The following is a 27,650-nucleotide window of genomic DNA, read 5'->3' as shown; positions in this document are numbered from 1 at the left end:
ATCTGAGAGCATTGCATACCATCCAGACCAATCGGAAACCCTTCCAGTCACCCGTGGTTTGGCAAAAAGAAGCCTACTACCAGAGTAAGCCCTTGTCCTTTCTCTTTTTGTAGCTGAGCCGGGCTACTGTACATGACCCTCAGACTGGGAAACTGACCACAGCACATTACAGAGTCTCTAAGAGGTAAGGGGAATGTGTTCCAAAGGTATATCTAACATCTAGGAAATCTGATTTGTGGCTAGCCTGTTAAATCTTCTAGTTGCAAATCTGGGATGGGGAAAGATTATACATATTTTTCTTGTGCTTATTCCTATTTAGAAGAGATGAGGTGGCCTAAAAATTACCTGGCACATATTGGTGCAAATGGGCTGCTTAAATAGGAAGTTTTTAAATCATTCCTGCTACCTAAAAGGAAAGCTGCTGCTGCTTTTCTGTCTGCATGGTCCTGAATAACACAACTAGCATACTAAAAAACTGTTAAAATAAAGTGAAGGGTCCCACCTAAACTAAGTTTCAGAAAGGATTGCACTGGTCACTTATTTGTGCCATTGTACCAATATATCTTGTGTTTAAAATTAAGCACTTGAGATTTGTTATAATGAATAGCAACAACGGCATGAGTTAGAGCTTGAGAACTTCAGTTCAAAAATTCCTTGTTTATTATAGGTTTAACACAAACCAGTTGTGCATTTACTCTGCTAGTTGATTTAATATAAAATCCAGCATTCATTGGAAAATTAGATCCACATTTTGTTTGATTAAATTATCTTTTGAACAAATGAGACTGTCATTAAAAGGTTTTTGTTATAGTTTTAACCTCAGCATTTGAATAGTGTTTTTTAAAAGGGGGTAAAAATGAATTGGGTTTACAGAGACAAAATTTGCAAAATATTCTTCTCCCCCCCCCCCCCCCAATCCTTAGCTCTTAGTTAGTTATGTAAGCAATGAGTTTAGAACCCTTATGAACAAGAAGCTTACTACAAATTACATTAGAAAGTATGAAGTCTTAAATACTAGATTACTAGAAATTCTGTTCCAAAAGGATTGGTAGTAAATAGACTTGATGAGGAAATATCCTCCTATTAGGGCTTTTTGACTGAGCTGGTTTGGATTCCAGATAAATCCTTACTACTGAATACCAGAAACTCTGCTCTGTTTACTTTTTTTTAAATAGATGTCTGCTTCTCCACTCCAAACATTACAGGCATTCTTTCCTAGTCATTGCCCTTCTAAATTACAGCATTCCTCTATGAGGAGACGACTGTTCACTCAGCAGTACGTGGCAGACTGTGTAAACGGGGGAATGTCGCCAGCTGCATGAAGAGGCATGTCAAGCCTTGCTGTATGCAGTACAAGAATATATCCAGCCAGTCTGACACAGCTTTCAAGGAAACTAGTGATTTTTGAGGCAGCCAGTTAGAATCCATAGCATATGATATTAGTGTTTCCTCTTCAGGAATATCAGCCTCTGCTTTTATTTTAATCACTGCTCTTTCTCTAAAGGAAGAGTATTTAGACCATCCTTAGTATGTAAAAATGTTAGGAAAGTGATATTTCATATATCCCAATGACTAGGTTACATTCAACTTTTTAAGAAATGCTAGGAAAGGGGAGTAAATGTAATTGCCATTTTAACTGTTCATTTGTAATAAAATAAGGTCAAACATCTGTTTCCCAATTTTTTTAATTTTCAAGTTGAGAAAATGTCAGATGTCAGTGTGGATTTCAAACGCTTCATAAAATATTTTATGTAAAATACAGTGTGGCAGAATATTTCTAATTCAGGTGTACAGACCATGCTCTATTCATGGATTTCCATGAACAGCTTCTGAAGGGGAGCGGCTGAATGTTATGTTCTGATGATGGCAGCAATGATAACTAGACCTCTCTACCCTTTAGGGAATCTCTAGGAATTTTGGCTTTTTGAAGTGGTACAAAGAAAACTTCAAGTCCTATATTAGCTTCCCTATGATTACCTCTTAAAGTAAAGTGGAAAAATGCTTGTGGGCTTCGCCAGTAAAGGGGTTTCAAAAGAAGAATTATTTTCCACCAGGGGAAAAAAGCTCCTCTTAACGTGGATGATAGTCTTTTCAGATGTAAGATTACCTGTCTGTAACATTCACTTGAAGCATAATGATATTTCAAATGAGTGAAATTATTTTCTGGCCAGTAGAAGTCAAAGGAAAAGTTGCACTGAAAGGCAGAGCCTGGCATGCATTTCACATGAGCTGATCTGATCCTTAAATCCATACTTTAATAGTTCAGCTAGTTAAGCACAATTTTCTAACTGATTACTAATCCTATAGTGCAATTACCAGTGGGAAAAATGTCTTCAGAGTTGTGTGAGAGAAGGGTGGTGATACAAGAGAGCAAGGGAAATGAAGTTTTTCAAGTGGAGGATTTCTGTCCCTGTAGAGCAGCACTCACTGTAGATACCTACGTTGGCTGCTTTGATAGTGAGTCCTGCAAGAGGTAGAGAGAACAGCTCCCTTAGACCGATTTTAAATATATCCACAGTGATCAAAAGTTGAGACTAGCAGCAAAAATGGATGATACAGATGGGATCGTATCCCTGAAGGGCAGATAGACAAATTCTGTTGGAAGTTGCTGTTCTGAAGGAACCTACTAGAGCAGCAGTTCTCAAACTGGGGTCAGAACTGCAAAGTAGGTCACAACCCCATTTTAATAGGGTCACCAGGGTCAGCATAGACTTGCTAGGACCTGGGGCTAAAGCCCAAGCTCTACTCCCACCCAGGGCAATGGGGCTCACGCCTCCTCTCTTTCTCCCCCCTCCGCCCCCCAGGGTGGTGGAACCCCCCCTCCTCCCAGTCGTGTAGTAAATTTATTGTCAGAAGGGGGTCGCGGTGCAATGAAGTTTGAGAACTGCTGTACTAGAGGCTTAGAGAACTACCAGAGGCTAGTTGCTGCTGGAAAATCAATCCAGAGCTAGGAATACGCAAATCCTTCTGAGCTGTGATGGGAACTGAGGAAGTAGATTCAGTAATGCTTATGGGTGACAACCTGTGCCAAAATTTCTTGCTAGAAGTCACTAGTCAACTCTACCAAGTAGCTTTCACTGCCAAGTTACTCTTCCAAAGTACAGCGGACGCTCGCTAGAACGCACATCTATATAGCGCAAATTCACTTATAGCGCGGGACCGCACATGGATCCAAACCCCCGCATTCTAGTGAGGGTCTGATGCATATATGATGCTGTTTTACCAGAAATAGAACTGATGCTTCACAAAAGTTTGTTTTATCTGGATCATCAGCTTCCTTCTGTTCTCTGTCACACAGCTGTGGTGAGGAAACAACTGCCAGACTCAGAAACCTGTCTCAGTTCTGGCAAATATTAAAATGCAAGATCATTCTCTCCTCTCCTCCCACCCCCAACCACCACCACTGCCCCTTCTATCTTATACACTATGGTAAGGGGGGGGGGCTAAATAAATACTTGAGTGCCTCACACTCTAATTTATTTATCCTCCCACCACTTGTGTGAAGTAGGCAGGTTCTATTTTTCCCCATTTTACAAATGGGGTACTGAAACAGACTAAGCGAGTTGCCCATGGCCACACAGGAAGTCTGTGATGGAGCAGGGCATTGAACTTGAGTTGAATCCCAGGCTAGTGTCTTAACCACTAGACCACCTGTCTTCTCTATAGCACTCCGAGAGTGTGTGAAAGCTACTTGGTAGAGTTGAATAGTGACTTCTAGCAAGCACAGATTAATTCGGGTGTGATGGCTTAGCCTGATAGTAACAGAATGGTCTTATTGTGGTGGTTTCTTGTGTATTATGTATCATTGTTACAATGCCTTTCTGAGGACAGTGTTGCATGTTCTGGGGTTTTAATTTTCAATATGCAGTGTATAATTGGCTGTTGTGGGAAATGCTTCATATGCACACATTCCTATTCCTTTCCTCCTTGTTCGTTCTAAACAGAATGAGGCTAGACTGCTTTTAACACTTTCTTATGCTACAATTGCTCTACCGTATTTTTATAAATATTCCCAGTGTGCTGAAGTCCTCATTTTGAGATGGAGTGCATTTACGTGCTGTTCTGTGCATGGTGAATATTTAAACAGATTTCATGTTTGCCCTTGGAGATTCTGTAACCTGTGTCAGTACCATGTGTTGTAGAAACGTGTTTTGCTGCTTCTCTTGATGTGGGGTGTTCTGGGACTTTTAAAAGAACAGGTATGTAGAAATACACTGATGTTAGTAGGTGAAAAATTGTAATAACCCTTTGAACCAACGCACATACTGATTTGCCAGTTCACTGGTTCTCAGATTGATCTGTGGGCACTGGTGTTCAAGTGGTGCTGGTTTCTAGTTTCCCACTGCTTCTATAGGTGTCTAGACTTTCCATTGCAAAGATGATCCAGGGAGCTAGCTGTGTGGTTAGGAGGAGTTACCACATAAAAGGGTTCTGTAAACCAACCAGCTTCAGGGACCAGAGTCGTCAGTGTTTCGTGCTGTCAATGAGGGAGGACTGTCTGGTGAAGAAAAAGGAGAAGAGGAAAAGATGGCTGGGTAGCATGTGCAAAGAGGAATAGAAAAGGGACTAGGAAAAAAAGGCATATTGCTGGAGATCATCAGGAGTGTTTATATGTTTGAGGGGTAAGGGAAATGGTCTAGTAGACTGGCTCAGTTGTGATGACACGAAGTTTGAACCCCGTTGCACTGAGTCAGTAATACTCAAGTTAAATCATTACCTTTGGATACAGTTGCCATTTTTACATTGCTTGATTTTCAGGAATGAACATAATAAACAGGATAACATTGTGATTGATCTGCTCCATACCTGCAAAATGGTACATTGGTTCAGTAGTCTAAGGGTCTAGATGAAGACCAGGATTCATATTGAAGGCTTATATAGTATCTGTTATTTCTGCACCTGTTTTATTTCCGTCTGAACTAATTTTTTTCCCAGAAGTATCTTAATTGCAAAGGAAGCTCTTGGTTCTAAGTTTAAATATCATAATTTAAAGGCAGCAAAGTTCTAAAATGATATTCAGAACTTTGAGGCTGACCTTTTTAGGAAGCTGGAGAATATTTAAAAAATGATACTGGGTAATATTTGCTTACTCAACTAAAGCAGAACTATTTGCTAAATACTGAATATTCTACAAGCTGTTCTGATGATGATATCTGAACAAGGAGGAGAGAAATTAAAATACCTTTTCTGTATTCAGATTTTTTGTTTTGTAAATATACTTTTGCTCTTGCCACCAATGGGGGCAGATGGGGAAACTTTGGCCACTTCGTATTCTATTCTCCAGAAGCCCTTCTGAAAACCGATTTATCTTGAGAGCCCACAAAAAATTGTTCCTGTTTTATTTAAAAAGAGGGCAGCTACAGTAAAGCTTGTGTAGTATTGCTCACTACATAAACATCTGGACTGTTCTTTATGTGTATCTATACTATTATGCTTGGAATATGGAGGTAGTCCCTTTATCACAGTTCTCTGTTCAAACAGGGCTTAGATTGAAATGGGTTGACAACCCAACCCAGTCCCTCCTACCCATCCTTTTTTTTTGAGGCATTCATCTTGTTCTCTAGAATTTCCACTTTTGTTTTAAAAATGTTACGTCTCTAGTCCTTATAGTTGCAGAGAAAGCATTGAAAATGTGAAACCAAATGTCAGTGCAGTATGTCTGGAAAAAATAGATCTGAGGGATGTGAATTGCCCTATTTATTTCATTGCCTGATAATGGGAAACTTGTCAGTGAAGTTTTATTTAAATTTATTTATATTAAATGTTGTTAAAAGCAAGTAAGAAATGAGGGAAGGCATGGACATCACAGATCTGTGTAACCTGAGAGGGATAGCGTTTGGGAGAGTTGAGTTGCAATCACCAAGGTCCTGTGTATGCTGAGCCAAAAACAGAGATAAGGGTCCATGTTTAAACACTGCTTCGGCTGCATAAGTTCCTATAATGGATTGTCTGGTCAGACTAGACAGGGCAAAACTTGTGTTTGTAAGCTTGTTCAAAATGATTGTTAGAACCTGACGTAAAATTATGGAATACAATTTTTAGTCTTGTCCACTTCACTTCAGCTGTCCAAATAGTATTGGAAAGTAACTTACCTATTTTAAAAAATTTAAATATGGTTCTTTTGATCATTTCCTAACCCATTATAAAAACTAGGGGCCTTATTCAAGACTCTGATATTACCAAAATTACTAATGTCCTCTCTGGTAAGAGAAGCCTCACAAATGTGGGACCTGGCAATGCCAGTAATTATATTATTAGCGTAAACAATTGTCTACAGATGATTCTGAATGTTCCATTTCTAACACAAGCTTATGGTATGTTACTAGCAAATCATTTCCTTTTTTTAATTTAGTGCCTGGTTGTCTGGATATGAAAGCCCTGTGGTATCTCGCATTAACAGGAGGATACAGGACCTAACAGGATTGGATGTTTCCACAGCAGAGGAACTACAGGTGTGTACATGAGGATTTCAGTAACTAGTCACACCAGACTTTGGTTTGAATGAAATGGACTTTTAAATCTACTGTACAGCAGACACACCCAGGTAGTCTTCAGACAGCTGCTTTGGGGGATATATGCAGAGGCTTATTCTTTGGTGTGCACTCAACTCCTTCAAGTGTTACCGAAAGTAAGGCCTAAACAATATGGGAAGAACATCAATGCCTTGATACTTAAGTTGAATAACTGAGCCAAATTCAGCTTTGGTGTAAAGGGGATCCAATTCCGTTTTCAGTGGAGCAGCACCTGCTTACCCCAGGGCTGAGTTTGACTTATAGAACCTGTAGGGGAGTAGAGAACAGTTGAAATTTCTGCTCCTTAAAATGAGTGAGGTTTTTTTTATGTAGAAAATTTTTTTATTGCCACCAATAAGACCAGGTTTTCTGATGGTAGCTCAAATTTTCATGGGAATGGTATCTAGAGAAATATTGGTTTTGAGTGATATTTAAGGGAATCGGTTGTTTTCTCTGAAGCCATCTCAAGATTAGAAAGTCTCAGAGAAACTGATTTGAGGACTTTATCCTTACTTCATCAGTATTGTTAGAACATGGGGAAGATTGTGATAGCATGTGTATATTTTAAGTGAATTAAATAAATTCACTAGTTAAATTAAGACCCCAAATCCCTATTTCAGCAACGTGGAAGCATCACATTTTAACATTTACTGCCATTCACATTGAGTGTAACATGTTTGCAAAAAAAGCAAACATAATTCTGGGCTGCATTAGCAGGAGTGTTGTAAGCAAGACACAAGAAGTAATTTTTCCACTCCATGCTGATTAGGCCTCCATTGGAGTATTGTATCTAGTATGGGTGCCACATTTCAGGAAAGATGTGGACAAACTGGAGAAAATCTAAAGAAGAGCAACAAAAATGAGGTATAGCAAACAATGACCTATGAGGGAAGGTTGAAAAAACTGGGTTTGTTTAGTCTGGAGAAGAGAAGACTGGGGGAGTACATAATAGTTTTCAAGTACATAAAAGATGGTTACAAGGAGGGAGAAAAACTGTTCTTTAACCTCTGAAGATAGGACAAGAAGCAATGGACATAAGTTGCAGCAAGGGCAGTTTATATTGGACATTAGGAAAAACTTCCTAATTGACAGGCTGATTAAGCACTGGAATAGATTGCCTAGGGAAGTTGTGAAATCTCTGTCATTGTCTAACCTGCTCTTAAAAATTTCCAAACACCTGTCAGGGATGATCTAGATAATACTTAGTCCTTCCTTAAGTGCAGGGGACTGGACTAGAAGACCGCTCGAGGTCCCGTCCAGTCCTACAAGTCTATGATTAAGACGTAGAAAGTGTGACTGCTGATCATGAAACCAGGCTTACCACACTAAACAAAGTTCACATGAGGATAAAATGCCCAGGCATCCAGCTCAGAATAGAGAGCTCTTTAGAGCAGGGGTGGGCAAACTGTGGCCCGCAGGCCACATCCGGCCTGCCAGCCGATTTAATCCGGCCCTCAAGCTCCCACTGGGGAGCAGGGTCTGGGGCTTGTCCTGCTCCCGCACTCCAGCAGGGGAGCGGGGTTGGGAGTCGCTCTGGGCGTGTGTGCTGCAGCTACTGGAAGCAGCGGCATGTCCCCCCCCTCAGACTCCTATGTTTAGGGGCAGCCAGGGGGCTCTATGCGCTAGACTGCGGCCCATGGGTGCTGCAGGGGCAGTGCCTCCGCACGGGGCAGCACGCAGAGCCACCTGTCCACGCCTCTGGGTAGGACCCAGAGTGGGGACGTGATGCTGCTTTCGGGAGCTGCTTGAGGTAAGTGCTGCCTGCACCCCTTACCCTCTCCTGTGCCCCAACCTCCTGCCCCAGCCCTGATTCCCCCTCCCATCCTCCAAACCCCTTCAGTCCCTGCCCAGAGCACCCTCCTGCACCCCCATCCAAAGCCCTCCTCCCTCCCCCCCCGCCCAGAGTCACCACCTGCACCCTGAATTCCTCATTTCTGGCCCCACCCCAGAGAGGCCCCTCCCCCCCCATCCTCCAAACCCCTCGGTCCCAACCTGGAGCATCCTCCTACACCCCAAATCCCTCCTTCCCAGCCAAACCCCAGAGCCTGCACCCCAACCCCAATTTTGTGAGCATTCATAGCCCACCATACAATTTCCATGCCCAGATGTGACCCTCAGGCCAAAAAGTTTGCCCACCCCTGCTTTAGAGTGTCGTGTAGGAGAAGGTGGCAGATGGAAGTCAGCAATATGGTTGACAAAAGAAAAAATGTGGTCAGGCTGATGACTAATATCCAAAACTGAGCTTCATTTTGAATGGAGGGAGAGAGTTCCTATTAAAGGATGGGAAAGTGATTTGGAGTGACACACAAGTATGCTTTAAGAACAATTTTGTAAGTCTTTAAAGTTTATAGAAGCTAATTACTATTTTATCTATGACTTGGATAAAGGACTTCTTGGTATAAAACAGACAACCATTACAGGAGGGGAACATTACTCAAAACGACTGATAGACTAGAGACAAGCAGGGACAGATAATACATTTCTCCAAACAGAGTTGCAGAAACTAAGAGTGGTAGTATCAAAAAAGTGACTATCTTTGTTGATGCTCTGTGCAATGGAGAAGTATTTGAAGGCATGATGGCTCCAGCTGTGCTGATCAGTAAAGTAATAGTGGTGGAGTGAAATATTAGAGCTCTCACTTCAAGAACAGACACTGCCGCAGGAATTCTGAAATCCTAACTCATAAATAGTCTTGGATTTACTTCTGCCGTTGCTGAGCTAATCTAACACTGCATGGAGGATTAATTGCCTGATTTTTCTAAGATGCCAAGCATCCCAACTCACTGGAGTCTGATAGCTGAAGATGCTCAGCATCCTTAAAAAATCATACTTGACCTGACCACCTTCAGGATTTTAGAGAAGGACTGCACAAGTCAACAGACTTTCTTAATGTACATTCTGTCTGTGTATAAATTTAAAGTGTCTATATGACTTAGGGTGGGAGAAGAGTGCAGGAAAGTTAATTCAGGGTAACAGAAAATGAAGATGTTTGGCTGCCTCTTTCTAGGGCAGCGTTTTCTCAAATGTAGCCACTGTGGCTGCATGAGGCCACCAGGGGCTTTTCTTGTGGCTCTTCTCCCCTCCCCATTGCCTCTGCTGCCTCTTCCAGCCCTGGACTTTGGGCTTGTGGTGGCAGGCTCACCACTTAGCGCTCCTGGCCCCTGCTGCCTTCTCCAGCCTCCCAGCAGTGGGCTCCATCCCCTGGCTGTGGGATTGGGGCTTGGACCCCAGGGATCCAACCCTGGCCGTGCAGCAGCAGGTATCTACCCAGGGCTCACCCCCCAATAACCCCTGGCTCCCCATCCAGGGCTTAATTTGTCCCCAGGCTTCCTGGGGCTGAGTAAGTCTGCCATGATATTTGTATGTTTATTAATGTCACTTTTCACAGCAGACTGAGTAGCTAGCTGGGAGGCTGTGAAAAGTGATATTAACATATAAATACCACTTTTCACAGCAGTAGACTTACTAGCAAGCAAGTCTTTTTAAAAGGAAAAAACTACCCCAAAAATACAAGAACGTGCAAAGCACCTTATTGGTGTTTCTATTCTGTTTAGGTCCAATAAAGAATAGAGACAAGTGTATATTATTTTTATTACTGAGTCTTCGGGGGAGGGGGGGAATCCACCCCTACATAAATAAATTACAATAATTTGGAGATGTATATATGAATTTTTTTTCCTAAAGTTAATTCAGTATTTTAGGAAAAATTGTTGGTGGCTGCACTCCGGGGCCACCAAAAAACTTGAGAACCCCTATTCTAGGGTTTGAAATGCTATCATGAGAGAGTCTGTAGATAGCTGTAGAAATGATCCCGAGACTCAAAACTCAGAGCTAAACTCCTGCTTGTATTCTCATGAGTAGTCTGATTGAAATCAATGGAACTATTCATGAGTAGGTTTAATAGGATTTAATCCTTTGTTATTTGACAGTATGCCCTACAGGGGAGGGACTTATTTTCTCTGACTGAATTTTTTGTAGATGGAAGTTTTAAGTGTACAGGCTGGAGTCAAATATTCATTTGCTCTCCTCCAGATAATATACTGCTTTATTAGATATTTGTGCTTCTCCTTTCACTATAGGTAGCCAACTACGGCGTAGGAGGCCAGTACGAGCCTCATTTTGATTTTGGAAGGGTAAGTTCCTCTACTTTTCTGCCTTCATGGCTTTCTACTTCACATGCACTGTGTTTCTCTTTTTCAGGTGGCAAATTATGGAGTGGGAGGACAGTATGAACCCCACTTTGACTTTGCACGGGCAAGTAAAGAGGTGGAGGGGTGAAAATGACCTACTGAAGTCTAGGCCTGTTGACTGTGGCACAATATATTTTCTTTAATTTGTGTTAAATTTCATAGCCTATCAACTCTTCTAATCCACATTAATGGATAAAGCCCTCTAAACCACCAACTGAACAGGCATTATAAAGCAGTAAGATCTCCTCCTTTCAAACTGTAAAACAGTCTTTTATTGAGGGAGGTGACTAATTCTTTCAGACTGAAGGTATTAACTTCATTTGGGAGATGGATAAGGTATGACTGGCTCAGCTCAATGTAATAATTTTTAGTCACTGGTGCAAGTCCAACCAAAGTCTGCAATGAATCAGTTATTACTATCTGATGTCTGTTTTGGTGGCATATGGAAAATAATGTAGTGGCCTCAATCAACAGGGTTTCCACTCACACAAATTACCACAATTTGCACCCCCCTAGGTAGTCTCTTCAGAGAGGCCAGGACCTGAATTGGCCTGGAGACTTAATTATCTTCTCTTTTCTAGAGAGAGTCCCTGCAGGTCAGGATTGTCTGGACACTGTGGTGAAGTATGCATTGCTATTGCCTATGCTATACCTTTAATGTGGAGAGAGAATTTAATTTCCCAGAGCTGTGAGTTTTGGCACCTTTCTCTAGCACTAAATTCTCATAAATCAATCCGCTGCTTTTTCTGGTTTATAAATTGAGTAAAAAATTAATTGCCCAAAGAAAGAAATTAAGAGATGACAAAAGCCTTATGTTCCCGCCCCTCCCAAGCTCTGCTTTTGTTTACTTGCTTATTTGATAAACAATTTGAATTTCCTCACCTCTCCCTACCCCAACTGAATTTCACATGACTGGAAATAATGCCATTTCAGGTGGTTGTTTAATGGGCATTTTATGTGTGATTAACACTTTTTTAGATTAACATTGTCCTGTGAACCAAAAACCAACAAATATGAAAAGTCCTGTCAAAGTCATTGAAAATCATTAACAATTTGTTTTCAAATGCATGAATTTCTAAAATAGTGGCTTCTAAAAAGAATGAACCATCAGTGCACAAAAATATACAATGTTATTGGGGGGGGGGGGGGGAGGAGAATGCATTGGAGACTTCCCACAGATGAATATGTAACAGTAATTAGTCTCAACCAGAAAGAAATAGTTTCCTGCCCCACAATGTGGATGGTTTCTCTTGTGCTTCAGGGGATACATATGGACAGTTTTAAAAATGTTCTGTAAGGCAGCTCTTTGGTATAGCAGTGTCATTGTGGCATATGAAGGGAGGAAGTCATTTTTTTTAAGTTGGTTTCTAGCTAAGTCCGTATTAAATTAGTAGTGTGGGCATGGCTTCTCGATTGGCTGAACTTCAGTAATTGAGCTAAAATTAGGGCTGTCAAGCAATTAAAAAAAATCGTGATTAATCACGCAATTAATTCTGCTGTTAAACAATATAATACCATTTATTTAAATATTTTTGGATGTTTTCTACATTTTCAAATATTGATTTCAGTTACAACAGAATACAGAGTATACAGTGCTCACGTTATATTTTTATTACAAATATTTGCAATGTAAAAAAAATACTATTTTTAATTCACTTAATACAGTACTGTAGAGCAATCTATCATGAAAGTTGAACATACAAATGTAGAATTATGTACAAAAAAACTTGCATTCAAAAATAAAAAAAGTAGTGCCTACAAATCCATCTATCCTACTTTTTGTTCACATTTGCAGAAGATAATGCCTGCTTCTTGTTTAGTGTCCCTGAAAGTGAGAACAGGCATTCACATGGCACTGTTGTAGCCGGTGTTGCAAGATCTTTAAATGCCAGATGTGATAAAGATTCATAAGTCCCTTGATGCTTCAATCACCATTCCAGAGGACATGCATCCATGGTGATGACAGGTTCTTCTTGATAAGTCAAAAGCAATACGGACCAATGCATGTTCATTTTCTTCATCTGAGTCAGATGCCACTAGCAGAAGAGTGATTTTCTTTTTTGATGGTTCAAGTTCTGTAGTTTCTGCATCAGAGTGTTGCTCTTTGAAGACTTCTGAAAGCATGCTCCATACCTCATCCCTCAGATTTTGGAAGGCACTTCAGATTCTTAAATCTTGGGTCGAGTGCTGTAGCTATCCTTATCAATATGAAATTTCTATCTTCTTAGCATTGTGCCAGATTTGCAGTGACAGTGTTCTTAAAACGAACATGTGCTGGGTCATCCTCCAAGACTGCCATAACATGAAATATATGGCAGAATAAAGCAGAGGAGGAGACATACAATTCTTCCCCTGAAGAGTTCAGTCATAAATTTGATTAATGCATTATTTTTTAACAAGCATCATTGGCATGGAAGCATGTCCTCTGGAACAATGGCCGAAGCATAAAAAGGCATAAATCTTTAGCGCATCTGGCACATAAATACCTTGCAACATCAGCTACAATAGTGCCATGTGAATGCCTGTTCTCACTTTCAGGTGACATTGTAATTAAGAAGTGGACAGCATTATCTCCTGTAAATGTAAACAAACTTATTTCTCTTAATGATTGGCTGAACAAGAAATAGGACTGAGTGGACTTGTAGGCTCTAAAATTTTACATTGTTTTGTTTGAGTGCAGTTATGTAACACACATCTACATTTGTAAGTTGCACTTTCATGATAAAGAGATTACACTACAATACTTGTCTGAGGTGAATTGAAAAATAGTATTTTGTTTTTACAGTGCAAATATTTGTAATAAGTGAGCACTGAACACTTTATTCTGTTATAGAAATTGATATATTTGAAAATGAAGAAAAACGTCCAAAATATGTAATACATTTCAATTGGTTGTTGTTTAACAGTGCAATTAATCACAATTATTTTGCGATTAATTGACAGCCCTAGTTAGAATCGGTTGTAACTGGGGTAGTCTAAAGGTCCTACAGCAAGCCTGGCTCTTGCTGGGGTTTCTATTCTTGCCACTCTCTAGCTGTAATAAAAGAATAATGATGACTTGCTCCAAAGGGAGCCATCTCCAATGCTCCTTGTATAGGGGGAGAATTGCTGCTCCTGGGGTATTTTAGAGCGTGCACACCTGCCTCCATAAACACAGAGGCTTGGATCTTTGTATAATACATCTCAGAATACCCATTTTATGCATTAATACATGGTCATATTTTATCAGCAGCTTCAGCAATTAGAGCCAGACATCCTGCTTCTGAGACATTGCAGCTGTAATACTAAGAATTGGATAATTCAATATCTAAGCTGTATAAAATGTGAAAGTCAAGAAAGCCGAATAGCACAGGCAGCAACATCATGGCACAAGGGCAAATACATTAACTAGCAGGTATAGTCCCTGTCAAAGGGTCACTTGTGCACTAGTACAAAGAATGGGGGCAGAAAAGGGAAAAGCAGATGGAAAAAGGGAGAAGGCTAAAAATCAAGGGGGGGTGCCAAAATAAAAAGGTAAGGTGGCAGCATGTATTAAAGGCAGCCAACAAGGTACAATCCCAAGAAAGTCCTGACTTCAGCCTGCTTCTCACTCAACTGAGGTAGTGAAGAGCAGATTTCCCTTGTGTAAACTCATGCTTGTCAGTTACAAGTACTTAAGGCCTAGATTATGAAGGGATTTATATATTAATTTTAAGACAAAGGGGCATTTTCAACTTGCCATGTGGGCTGTAACCTTTTAATTTCAGTAGCTTTAGCAAAGGAAAAATATTTAACAAATAAACCAATACATACATTTTCCTCACCCTCTGTGTCCTGAGCTATATTTGATATTTTTCTGCATGAGTTTGTTTGCTGGCACTGCAGCTGTCTATCCACTGGTGTGCAAATTACATGATCAAAATAATGAGCATTTTATTAAATCAGTGTTTTGCTTTCTTTCACAGAAAGATGAGCCAGATGCTTTTAAAGAATTGGGAACCGGCAACAGAATTGCTACTTGGTTGTTTTATGTAAGTGAGACATTTTTAGCCATGTCATTACAAACTGTTTCTGCCAAAAAACAGTTAGTTTCTATTTCTGCATATTTAGCTTAGGCACTTGAGTGATTTCAGTGATTCTGATTCATGTAATCTGCAAATAAAGGCAGCTAATAATTGCTCGGTGGTAAACAAGAGTACCTTTTAAAATTGGACCAACTTTTAAAAAAACAAATTCAGTAAACTTACAGCCTCAAAGTTCTTTTCTTTAGGTGCTTGAGGTTTTTTAATAATCGAAAAGGCAGTCAATGGGTATGACACTTCCTGCGGATACCCAAGGTTGTGAGGCACTTCACTACCACCTGCCCTTTGTGTAAGGAAGCCTTGTCTGTATGTAGCAGTAGTCAGCTCTGCAGCTCTCGAACCAGAGCAACATAAGCACTTCCATCTAGGCCAGGGGTTGGCAACCTATGACACACGTGCCAAAGATGGCACGCAAGCCGATTATTTTTTTTTTTTAATGGCACGCTGCTGCCTGCCAGGGTCCCGCTCAGCATGCTGTGGAACCCCGGCAGCGGGCTGAGCCGGACCCCGGCAGGAGCAGTGTGCCATTTAAAAATCCTGCCTGACCCAGCCCACTCTTCTCTGCCCCCCGCCTACCACTCTCTCTGGCGAGGGCGGCGGGCAGAAGAAAGCTTGGTCCTGCTTGCGGCTGCTGTATGGCAGGCTCCACCAGCAGCCAAGCTTCCCCTTCCCCCGCCGCTTCCCCCAGTGTGCTGCGTCGAGCCCTGCCTCCTCTCCCTCCCTGCCGCCGATGGCCCTTGCAAGGGAGGGGAGAAGAGCAGCCCCAGCGCCCTCGCTGCTCAGACTGGTAAGGAGGCAGAGAAGAGGCAGGGGGAAGGGTGGTATATCCCTTCAGCCCCCTGCTGTGAGCCGCTCAGGGGGCTGGGAGCACCCCCTGCATCCCCCTTGCACCCCAGCCCCCTGCATTCCCCCCACAATCCCATCCCTGATTCCTGTACCCTCCACACATACCCAGCCCCCTCACATCCTCACCCCCCACCCTGAGCACCAGGTTGGCAGCAGGCTGAGCGGGGCCAGCGGCTGGGACCCCAGCTGGCAAGGGGCTGGCAGCCAGAACCCCAGACCGGCAGCGGGTTGAGCGGGGCCGGCAGCCGGGACCCTGGTTGGCAGGAGCCAGTGGACGGAACCCCAGACTGGCAGCGGGCTGAGCGGGGCCGGCAGCCGGGACCCTGGCTGGCAGGAACCAGCGGACGGAACCCCAGACTTTACATACAACAGTAGTTTAGTTATAGTATGTATAGACTTTTATAGAGAGAGACCTTCTAAAAAACGTTAAAATGTATTACCGGCACGCGAAACCTTAAATTAAAGTGAATAAACGAAGACTTGGCAGACCACTTCTGAAAGGTTGCTGACCCCAATCTAGGCTTTGCTGGTTCAACTGTTACTCTATGTTAGCAATAAGCACACACCAACCCTCAAGCCTTCCAAGCATCTCCCTGGAGCGTTCACTCCCTATTCCACTGGACACTTAGTATTTACAGTTTTGGTGCACCAAAAGAAATAGACAGAGTCCTGTGACACCTTACAGACTAACAGACGTATTGGAGCATAAGCTTTTGTGGGTGAATACCCACTTCGTCAGACGCATGTGGTGGAAATGTCCAGAGGCAGGTATAAATATGCAGGCAAGAATCAGTCTAGAAATAACAAGGTTAGATACAGATCCAGACTAATACGGCTACCCCTCTGATACTTGACACCAAAAGAAATAGTACATCCTAGCGTACCCATTCCACCTCACATCACCTTTGCACTTAACACAGCACTTAAACATACTTGATTTCATTATAAACATATTTATTTAACAAAGCATAGAGATTCAAGTAATAGCAAGTAGTACTACTGGAAGCAAAAGGCTTTATATATAAAATAAAATCATAACATGCATTCTACAACCTAGACTTAATTAAATACTCACATCTTGCAGAGTAACGCTCACCAAAAGTCCTTGCAGTGTTTTACAGCCATTCTTGGCTGTAATCCTGCTTTCATGAGAGACACATGCTGTCAGATTGTCTCCTAGGTGAAGGACTCAGTGTTTCTTTGCCTCCCCAGATATAAAAATCCCATCCTTAGTCTTCATTCATAAACAGGACACACTCCTAGACCCTGCTGATTTGTTTTTTCTTACTGATTTTCTCCCATAGATTGTGTAACTGTTCAACTGGCACCTGGCTCAGTCTGTATATAAGCCTCCAATGTGAGGCAGACAATACACAATATGCATGACCAGACAGGGAGATAAGTGTCTCTTACCTCCTGCCTAAAAGGAACCTGTGCAAGATGTGTTGTCTCCTGGTGCCCTAAGTTAAGAACCCAAATTCTTGTACCTTAAGAACATAATTGAAACATTTTCAGTATGGATACATAAATTCTTAAATATTACCTATACATAGGGTTTGCAGTGATTGATGACCAGTGGGCTACTGGCTCTCAGTGGAGACCATATGACATTTTGGTGAATTATTATGCATCTATTTGACCCAGGGGATCCCTGTGCCCTCTGCCAGTTGGCAACAAGAGGTCCCAACAGGCACATGTACACCCCATGCACCGGAGATTGGAAATTTCTAGGAAGTTGTGTCCATTGGTCCAGGCTTCTCCTTGTGCTACAAATTGAAGATAAGGGGTGGTGCAGATCAGCACCAGCTCCCTCTTACCCAGCACTTGGCCTGAGTCAGAAATCTCTGCAGAATCTGTAAATATATAATATATATTTGTACATAGTTTAAGTATTCTTAGAGTTTATAGTCTAGTTAGCATAGCTTAATTTCTTCCTGCCTTGTGGAGCTTCTCCCTGCAGAGAAGGATTATACTCAGTCTTGGGATTTAAGAACTGTCTCCTATCCCAGCTCCTTCTCAGTCAGTGATGAACACCAGCGTTCCCTTTAGAGGTTCACAACCACCAAGTGCAGCATTTGTCATGAACCTGAGGCACGAGAGCACCATCTGAGGAAATACCACATGGAGAAGGCCATAAGATCCCAGTCACATCCAGGCCACGGAGACACCCTCCCTCTCCCCCCCACACCATCCCCCGGTGGCCTCAGACTGTAGGCAATGACCCTATGAGCGCAAGTTCTAGAGCAGAGGCTATAACAGCAGTAAACCCAAAAAAACACTGTCTCAGGCCTCTTACCAGAGTAAGGGGCATTCTTATGGGCATAAGAGATCCCCTTCTAGATCTGCCATCAAATGAAAGTAACCCTCTCCAACTAGGTCCAAGTTAGGTAAATCCTTGCCTACAGGTCCTGGGAGTTAGATCCATCCACCTAAATTTTCCATCCAAGAAGGGAAGTTGTGAAGGAAGAAGGAGCAGTCAGTTCTAGATCTAGCTCCAGCTCATAGGACAAATGATCAGCATCTACCAGGACGGACTGGGAACTTGACTTCGGACTCCCCTTCAACAGCACTGACATTCCAGCAGGGATTAGCCAACCACCATGCCCTCAGGTGCATCACTCCCAACCTCCAGAACTCCAGTGTGGACTGAAACTTTTACCTTGCCAGAGGATGGTTGTGTCTTGCCCTACCCACAACCTCCTTTCCTGGCCGGCCTGGTCCATCTCTGACATTTCAACGTCGGAAGAAACCACCCCGAGATTTTTCCCATACCCTTTCCACAAGCTGAAACATTTTTCTACCAGTAGACTGCCAGTAGATGGTGAACCTACTTTCTCATCCGTTGAGTCCATCTCCTCCTAGGGAGGCTAACCTAATAGAACCTCTGAGGTCTTGGAGCAGTCCTCCTTCAAGATACAACTGCCCACAGAACTGCATTAGTGGGATATTGACCCCACAGGATCCATATGCCAAACCGCCCAGATCTGTGCACAAAAACCTACCAGCACTACTCTCCTAACTGATACCAACTGACTGAGTACACAGAGGAAGAAATCAAACTAGAGGTTTGGTACTGATGGTCCCAAAAGGCATGTCATCGTCCTCACCCAGTGAGGCAGTCGCTCCATTATTGCCATATCAATTGATGGCCACAGCCAATATCAGGGGTTTTTGCAGGGGATGGTGACTGAGCTCCAGCTCTCTTGACGAGGTCCATGACACACATCCTAAACTCCTTGACATCTTACAACCCATGGACCTTTCTCTGGTGGCCCTCTCAATGAACAAGGCCATTTTGGAACCTGCTAGGGCATTGTGGCATACCCCTGTGCCCCCATCCCAGGGAGGCTAAAAGAGCAGAATTCCTCTTTACTCACCCAGAGGGTAACTCCCTAGTGGTGCAGGCACCCACAGTGAGATTAAGATTGCAACACCCCAGGGCAGCTCTAATAGATAAAGGCTCTAAATGCCTTGACCTTCTGGAAAGGATTTTCATCAACGAACCTCCAAGTCAGAATTTGCTAACTACCATGTCCTGCTTCCTCAGGAGGACAGGACTCAATTCCAAGACCTCATTAAGGAAATCAAACGGGTGCCTGAGACCTCTTTCTAAGTAGCAGTGGAAGGGGGTGATCCCATGTTTAGAGCTGTTGCTATAGCTATAGTTATGATACTTGAATCATGCCTTCCCTCTTCAGGGTTCCCCAGGGAGGTCCAGAATATCACTGAGGATTTTTCCTTACAGTTTAACCCTTCAACAGGAAAGCTGATGAGTCATTGCACTTGTGTAAGGACTCAGGACAATTCTCCACTCCCTGAGCATTTATATCCCAGCCCCAAAGAGAAAACGTCACAAGCAGGGTTATAAACCTGGACATGCCTCTCAGCCATTTTACCACCAGAACTTTTACAAGCTGCCATCCAATGCTAGAGCAGATATACTGCTTCCTCTGCCTCAACTGTTGCCGCTTTCTCCCACTCCCCCACCCAGAGGTTTCTTGGGTGGGGCATTCTGGTGTTAGCAAGGAATGGCATGGCATCACTAGAGCTACACAGACTTTTGGTGGTTGCCTTGCCCACAACTTCATAATTCCAATGAGAGGAGACTTCATTCTCATGACATCAGATGGGCTTTGGCATTCTATATGCAAAGAACAAAACCAATTAGGAAGTCATCAAGGTTATTTGTTGCAAAAGAGTGATTGCAAGGAAAAGCATTATCTGCGCACTCTCTCACAGCTGGTGCATATTCCTCCTTCAGATGGGTGAAAGCCTATTCCATTAGACCACAAGCAACCTCAACAGCATCTTTTACAGAGGTACCTATACTACACATTTGTAGAGCAGCTACCCTGGAGTGCCATCCATACCTTCATGAAAATTATGCCTTAATGTAGGCCTCTTTTGTAGATGCAGCTGTTGGGACAGCAGTTTTACAGACATCTATACAAACTGCATTTTTGCACCCTCCTTCTGTTTGAATACTGCTTACCAATCATCCACATGTGGAATACACACAGGGACCAGTACTTGAAGAAGAAATGAAGGTTACTTATCTGTAACCTGGAGGTTCTTTGAAGTGTGGAGTCCCCTATTTGTATTCTACCTGCCCTCCTTCCCCTCTGCTTCTGATCTTTCTTGATTTCCAGTAAGAAGAAGAACTGGAAACATGTTGATTTGCACTGCCCTTCATATCCTCGGTTTGGAGCATGAGGAGACCAAGTGTGCAGGTGCAGAACAATGGACATTACTTGCTAAGAAATTTCCAGTCTAGGTGAACGGAGTACATGCATATCCATGTGTGGAATACAGATAGGGACCACACATGTCAAAGAACCTCTAGCTACAGATAAGTGAACTCCATTTTTCTAGCTGCCACGGTATTTGTACTCTGCTCATCATCGAGGCATCTGAAAGCCTTACAAATTCTGGAACAAGAATGGCTACCACATTTTCTGTTTCATGCTACAGGGCCATAGCAAATGCAATTTTACAGCAAGTCACAGAAATTGTGCCCTTAATGTGGAGTCAGAAATGAAGGTTTTCAGTAACTTAATATTTTATTGATATGTTTTTTGGAAAGCACTGGGTAAAAGCTGCTCTTATTTTCTCTCCTTTACAGATGAGTGATGTATCAGCAGGGGGAGCTACTGTATTCCCTGAAGTAGGAGCTAGTGTTTGGCCTAAAAAGGTAAGATGAGTTTTAATGCATCTTAGATGTTACTCTCCCACTTTCCCTCCGTTAACATTCAGCTATGAGGAACTGTATATTGGGGTGTTTAAATGTAAAATGAAAACTTCAAAATGAATTGATTGAAGAAAGTACTAGGGCACCAATCCTGCAAACACTTAAGCAGGGCCACTTATTTCAGTGGTGCTACCTATGCAAGTAAAATTACACACATTTTCAGGTCAAATCTAGCCGTGCTCGTGCGGTGTTTCAGTTTTTGCTGTTCTGCATGATTATGAAGTTTTAACCTGTATTGAATCATAGACTACTGAAGCCAATAAGTCCAAAACCTAAAACTTACCTTACTTGTAATTTGGGTCAGACTCTATTTGGAGGGGAAACCCAGACTAGCCAAGCAGTGCACAGAATAAAACTCCTTTTTAGAAAATGGTGGTGGCTCTTAAAAAGATCTTTTTGGGTTCTCTGATCATCTGTAGGGAGAGAGCTGGATTCCAAGTCCAGGGCCACTTGGCAACCTGGCTATACTACCACACACAGGGTCATGCCCTTCCAAGCCTGGACAAAATGGTGTGGTGGGGGCCAGCTGGGAGGGATAGGGCTGTTTAGTGAAGCTGAGCTGGGAAGTCGGGGGGGGGGGGGGAAGATATTGCCAGGATTGATAGGCCACTTGGCTTGCATTCTAATGTTCAGTTGCCACAATGACCACTCACTTCTACCAACAAGTTTTCTTTGTTTAAAAGAAACCAACCCCCCAATACCCCCCCCCCCCCCCCCCCCCCCCCAATAACTAGGAAATCAAATGACAAAAAAAATTAACACAGTTCTGGTTTCCCAGTGACAGCTAGTGCCTTTCCAGAACATCAAGTTCAGCAAAACTCAAACTTCAGGAAATAGAGTTAAGATAAATGCCCACATAACCTTACCTCTGCTCCCCTGGAGCTTACAGTAGCCACTGGGAATTATCCACATGCACTGCAGCTGCATTCAACCGTGTGTGTTTTAACTGTACTAAATGGTTTTAATGGTGGAGGCAGCAGGGGGTAGAGATTTGTTTGTGAGCTGAGAAGAAAGAGTTTTGAGAAGTGTCACAGAACTCTGAGTATATGAGAAGTTCAGGATTTGCACCCCACCTCCTATGTCCGAGGAAGGGAAAACAAACATCATGTGTACTGTGAGGAGCCACTGTGGATCATTTTATTACAAAATTGTGTAGGTTGTCTCAGGAGCAAGTTTCAGGAGGGGAAGAGGAGGGTCTTGCCACATGAATTGCCAATAGCGAGGTGGGATATGAGAACAGTTTGTAGATGGGTAAGGGAAAGTATAGGTTTAGGTGGTATCCTGTGAGTAAGTGTGAAGCAGCTGTTAAATTTTACAAGTGTGGTGTGCTGTCAGGAGAGTAGACTGAGTGTAGGGCAAGTACAAGACGCTCCTTTAATTTACAGTGAAAAGGCAGAGTATGTGGGTTATGGGGCATTGCTCAAAGAGGGCAATGTTAAGGTTATGTGGGCAGTTTACCTTAACGCTGCATTTCCTAGTTTTCTGAAGTTTGAGTCTTGCTTAACCTTAACTTCTGGAAGGACATGAGGTGTCACTGGAAATCTTAACTCTGCAGTAACAAAGATTGTTGCTATTTAAATAAATCTTGCATTCTGGACACATGAAAGAGTCAAATGTTTTGGATTTATTAAAACAAAAGATGGATCTATGGTTAGTGAATTTGAACTGATGGTTTGTCACTATGCCCTTCATGGTTTTAATAGATTCATCAGTTCACACCTAGGGATTGCCTATGTGGTGGTGTAATTTGCACTTTGTTACTCTGCTTTAGAAATCCCCCTCCCCCCTCACCTGCAGTGTTGCACATTAATTGGTACATATAGACACTGGTGCATACTAAAGGTCCCCTAGAGCACTTTAACAAACAGCACTTTAGGAATCACACCTTCCCATAATGTGGATTATTCCACACTGTAGACAAGTTTTTATTCATAGATTGGAAATTGAAAAAGCAAGAAAGTTTCTCTCTTCCAATCAGTTTCTTAACTTTGAATGAACTAGTTGAAGAAACCTGAAATGAAGAAAATATTTTCTCTGCATCTGCAGAAGAGGCTGCTGCTGTCAAAAGCTGGTGTAGCACTGCAGCAAATGCAGGTTCCAGGTGCTTAGCCAGTAACTTCCTGCAGCTTTTTTTCTTTAGAACTTGGCAGAAAACACTTTTTAATTTAAATTGAATACAAATAATGTTAAGTTTTAGGCTTTAACAGGTTGCCAAGTTTAATTTTAAATACATTCATTTAAAAATTAACCTATTTAAATGCATCATATTTTAAAGTCATTGATTATTAACCCTGGTAGAAGTAAACTTTGTGTTGCATAGAAAAAAATGTAATGTTTGTATTGAAATTTCCAGGGAACAGCTGTATTCTGGTACAATCTTTTTCCAAGTGGAGAAGGAGATTACAGCACAAGGCATGCAGCCTGCCCAGTACTAGTTGGAAACAAGTGGGGTAAGTATCCCTACTCTGCCAAACGTCTGACTTTAAATTTTTTTTTTTTTTTTTTTACTTCACTGCTTGTGGTAGGATACAGTACAGCCACCAGCTCTTTTCAAAAGAAGTGAGCTAGTACATACCTAGCTACTTCATACTAAGATTTTCCCAATTTGCAAATATTGTGGGGTTTTCTTCTTAGGCTTAGTATGTCAAGTTTCAGGCTATTGCTTTGACATTTATATTTGGGGAATAAAGCTTTTCTGATGCATGTGCTGATAACGTGTATTTAGTTTAAATAGAAGTAGTGACCAATTCTATTTTTGTCTCTCATAGTATCCAATAAATGGATCCACGAACGAGGTCAGGAATTCCGAAGACCGTGCACTTTATCAGAGTTGGAATGATGCAGACTTTTCCCTGTCCTATACTCAAGTTTGTGTAAAATGTCTCCCCCATTTAACTTTCTACAGTTTTTACAATTTACTAACACTCCACTACAGGTACAGTCTCCAATCACATCCCGTATTGTCTGTGAAGAAACACCTACATTGTTTTAGTTCATTCTACGATATCCCTGTTTTATATCGAGAGAATATATTGAGATTTTTCAAGTTTTTCAGGCTAGAAGGACAAAATATAGTTGAGTCCGAAATAACAGGGATAACTTGTGATTTATAGTACCCTTTACTCTGTAGAATCTCAGATCAGCAGAGAAAGCCAGTATGTGACTTGTGTTAGTCCTCACAAGCTTGAGTTCACCAGTGGTAAAAAAACATGAACAATCTAATTTCAAGCACAGACTTCTTGTTTGGAGAGATGCATTAAACCAATCCTTGTCTCCAGCTCCCAATCTCAACTCTTTGTTGTAGCGTGCCTCACCACTACAATTGAACGGTGGGCGTGGTTTGTGTTTCTCTGTGTGACAGGTTACCTTTGTGTTTATCCTAGCCTGTTTTTTCAATACTACACAAGCCCAGACTTAACGGACTTGTAAATTCTCTCTCATGCCTCTAAAGTGAATTTGACTTGTAACCCAGAGAATGTGAGCCCGCAATCATATAAAGTACGTGTCGGATACCTGTGTGCCTCAGAACAGCCTGACAGAAATGACCTGCTTTCCAGGTCTAGTTTTGTTTTTATGACTTAGTTTGTCCATTTAAAAAAAAGCTGCTTTTCTGTGTCATAGTAATAAACTTTTACATCCATTTCTTGGACAGTGGGATGGGGACTGTACCATCTTTGATTAAACAGAGCATTGTGCCTTAGGAAACTGGAATTTCAAATTGGTTATGAGGTAATGCGCAAGCCTCGAAGATTTACTTGTGAAAAGCCAAATTTTCCAATGCTGAAATCTTTTGTGACAAAGGCAATCTATTTATAATCTTCACTCTTTTAAAATGCTTTTTATTTTGTGTATGTTTTGATATGTTGTGTACATTGAATACATGCCATAACTGTGACTGGCTTTTCACCAACTCTGGACTGAATTCACACAGGATGTAGATGAAGGTAAAAGTGAGCCACACCAGAACCTAGCAGGCCACCTTCTGTCAGTCTAATCTTGGATTATGAAATGCTGAATATTTTTAATAGTGTATGGGCAAACCCCATTTTAGATAATTGGATTTTCTACCTGAGTGAAAACTTGAAGATTGAACCCAAAAGTTATGAGAATCCAACTATTAACCTATACAAATACTTTGGGAACAGGGATGCAATTTAAAGGTACTACGGAGGACTCGCATCTTCAGAAGGATTATTATAAAAAAGTTAAATCAAGTAATGTATGGCATAAATAAAATCTAGCAAAGAAATATGCTCCAACAGAACAGAGTTCTTGTTCTCTGAATTTTGACCCTTTGACAAATTTTTCATCTCTTCTCCCCCCCCCCTCCTCTTGTGAATTGTGATGTAAATCCCCCTCATTTAAGTTTGTCACTCTGTTTTTTTCTTTTCTCCATCCTGCTCTTCATTCATTCCTTTCATATGCTCTCTTTTGGTAACTAGGGCTGAAGTTTAGTCCTGCAATTTTTAGAAAAATGGAGTGGACATGGCTAAGAGAGCTTGATAGACAGTTGTCAGGCACAAAAAGGCAAAACACCTCCCTTTCCAATACCCCCTCTCTGTAATCAAACAGTTTCTCTAGTTAGAGACACCCCAGTAATGGTGTGGCAGCTAATAGTCTGGGTTTTTTTGCTAAGAAAAAACCCACTCTTCTCTTACATTTCAGTGCCTCTTTTTAAACTCGATTTAATTTCTTAAAAGGGGAAATCTCAATCAATGGTCAGCTAAGTCACTGCTGTATACTTGCTTGAAATTTCTGTTGCTCAAACTGGAAGAAAGCATGCTATGCTCCAACCCACCCTTTACTTTCAGTCAGCAGTAGTGAGAAGATGTGGGTATCGCATACCAACCTCTAACTCCCAACTCAGTTCAAGCAAAGACAAATATACTATTCCCTCCCTTAAGAGATTTGAGGTGGGAAACCATGTTTTGGAGCCTATTACACTTCAGTTGGTAAGGTCAGAAAATAGTCTCTCCTTCTGCGCCCTCCCATCAATAAGCGTTTCTAATGTTCATAGAATTTTAGAGAAGTTTCTAAGTAGTGTTGTTTCATGATGCTTAAGATCCAGAAATAAAATCATATGATAGTTTTTTCTTTTGTCCATTTTCACTAAATGAAATTTGTTTCCCACTAGTGAAAATGTTCCATTGGATAAAGTTATATCTAAGACTGGTTAAATGTGTTGAAAATCATTAAAAACTGAATTCTTCCAAGTCTGGTTAGTAGGAAAAGAAACTATTTACTTTAATTGTTGTAGATGAAGACCCATATTTCATCTCCCCTGCTTGAAGCATTCATACATTTAACACTGTGTAAAAGTACTGTTGCTTGCTGCCTTATCCATTAACTTTCTAAAAGGGCTTTCAGATCAAGAGTTTGGCTCCTGTGTGAATGCAGTTTAGTATTAAATATGAATGACAACTATCTGGTTCACAGTGACTGACATCTGAAAAATTGCCTTACTATTAAATTTTTTGTAAAGTTTTTTTTAAATGTAAAGAACAGGCTTAAAATAAAAGTCACTGCCACTTACAGTGAAAATCCTCAACATCAAACTTTTCTTGTGATCTGTTTGTCTCCATTTGTCCGATTTTATGGATTCCCATATGGTTCCTAGAAACTCAACAGCCCTATTCCCTAATTAATTTCAGAATATAAAAAGTGGGTTGAGAACAGAGGTGGGCAAACTACGGCCCGCGGGACCGTCCTGCCTGAGCTCCTGGCCCGGCAGGCTAGCCCCCAGCCCCTCCCCTGCAGCCTCAGTTCGTCCCGGTGCAGTGCTCCAGGCACTGGGGCTGTGAGCTCCTGGGGCAGCGCAGCTGCAGAGCCCGGCCTACCTCTGTGCTGCATGGCCACAGCGGTGCAGCTGTAGCACTTCCAGCCACCAGTGCTCCAGGCAGCGCAGTAGGGGCAAGGGGGCTTGGGGGTGTGGATAGGGGTTGGGAATGGGGTTGGATGGGGCAGGGGGCGTCAGGAATGAAAGGAGGGTTTGGATGGGGTGGCAGGGGGCAGACAGGGAGCAGGGGTGTGTGGATGGGGCAGGAGTCCCAGAGGGGCCCTCTAAGAACAGGGATGGGGGGCAGATAGGAGGTGGGGGTTGGGCCACAACTCCCTCCCCAACTGGCCCTCCATTCAATTTACGAAACCCAATGTGGCCCTCAGGCCAAAGTTTGCCCACCCCTGGTTTAGAAGATGCTTGTAACATGGATTACTGTGTATTAACTGTTCTCCACAACAACAGACATGAGGTTTAAACATGTGTGTCCAAGTGAGACAAGATAAGGGACCAAAGAAGCAGAATGGAAGAAAATAAGCCTTTTAAGATCTTCTGGGTACTGCTATTCATTGTTTCCAAATAGCCCTTTCATTAATGTAAAACACTTGTAAAAACTGCACTCTTTAGGCTTTCTTTATTGAAATACAGCTAGGGCTTCTGTTTCTGAGGTTTGAGTTTCATTTGGGGGGAGGGGTATTTTTAGCAATTTGATTTTTAGGTAACTGTCCAAAAATCAAGTTTTCAAGTCTCTTTTTGAAACAGTACTATGTTAAAATAAGTTTACAATAGGGATCTTTAGTATGCACCAGGTTGGTCTACACAGACCAATTAATGTGTTGCACATTAAGTGTGCTTTAGAAACTATACGCTGTTATCTGCATTATTGCTCCATGTAGAGGCCTTTGGATCCTAAACCATTTCTGGGGGGATAAACCACCTTTGTTTTGGTATTGGGGGTGTTTTGTTTTCTGTTCCAATCAGTTAAAATGTTGTATCCTAGATGGAAGCTGAGTTGAA

At 42.0% G+C, this 27,650-nt stretch overlaps 1 protein-coding gene across 5 annotated transcripts in view; it reads left to right on the top strand.

Annotated features, from left to right (window-relative positions):
• P4HA1 (prolyl 4-hydroxylase subunit alpha 1) overlaps positions 1 to 26,407 on the top strand; it is a 62,040-nt gene extending 35,633 nt beyond the window's left edge. For 2 of the 5 annotated variants that reach the window (XM_034777935.1, XM_034777936.1), the window contains exons 10-15: positions 6,353 to 6,452; positions 10,592 to 10,645; positions 14,647 to 14,712; positions 20,732 to 20,800; positions 23,211 to 23,307; positions 23,626 to 26,407. In XM_034777935.1, the coding sequence (XP_034633826.1) occupies positions 6,353 to 6,452; positions 10,592 to 10,645; positions 14,647 to 14,712; positions 20,732 to 20,800; positions 23,211 to 23,307; positions 23,626 to 23,696 (457 nt within the window). In that variant the 3' untranslated portion in view covers positions 23,697 to 26,407. Of the gene's footprint in view, positions 1 to 113; positions 185 to 6,352; positions 6,453 to 10,591; positions 10,646 to 10,712; positions 10,767 to 14,646; positions 14,713 to 20,731; positions 20,801 to 23,210; positions 23,308 to 23,625 lie in introns of all 5 variants that reach the window. The other 3 variants (XM_034777939.1, XM_034777937.1, XM_034777938.1) reach the window with 3 other exon arrangements.
• The last annotated feature ends 1,243 nt before the right edge of the window (positions 26,408 to 27,650 follow it).

The sequence above is a fragment of the Trachemys scripta genome, chromosome 7 (genome assembly GCF_013100865.1).
Source record: "Trachemys scripta elegans isolate TJP31775 chromosome 7, CAS_Tse_1.0, whole genome shotgun sequence".
Taxonomy (NCBI): Eukaryota; Metazoa; Chordata; order Testudines; family Emydidae; genus Trachemys; species Trachemys scripta.
Note: the sequence above shows the minus strand (reverse complement) of the source record. Positions and strands in the feature narration are given on the sequence as shown.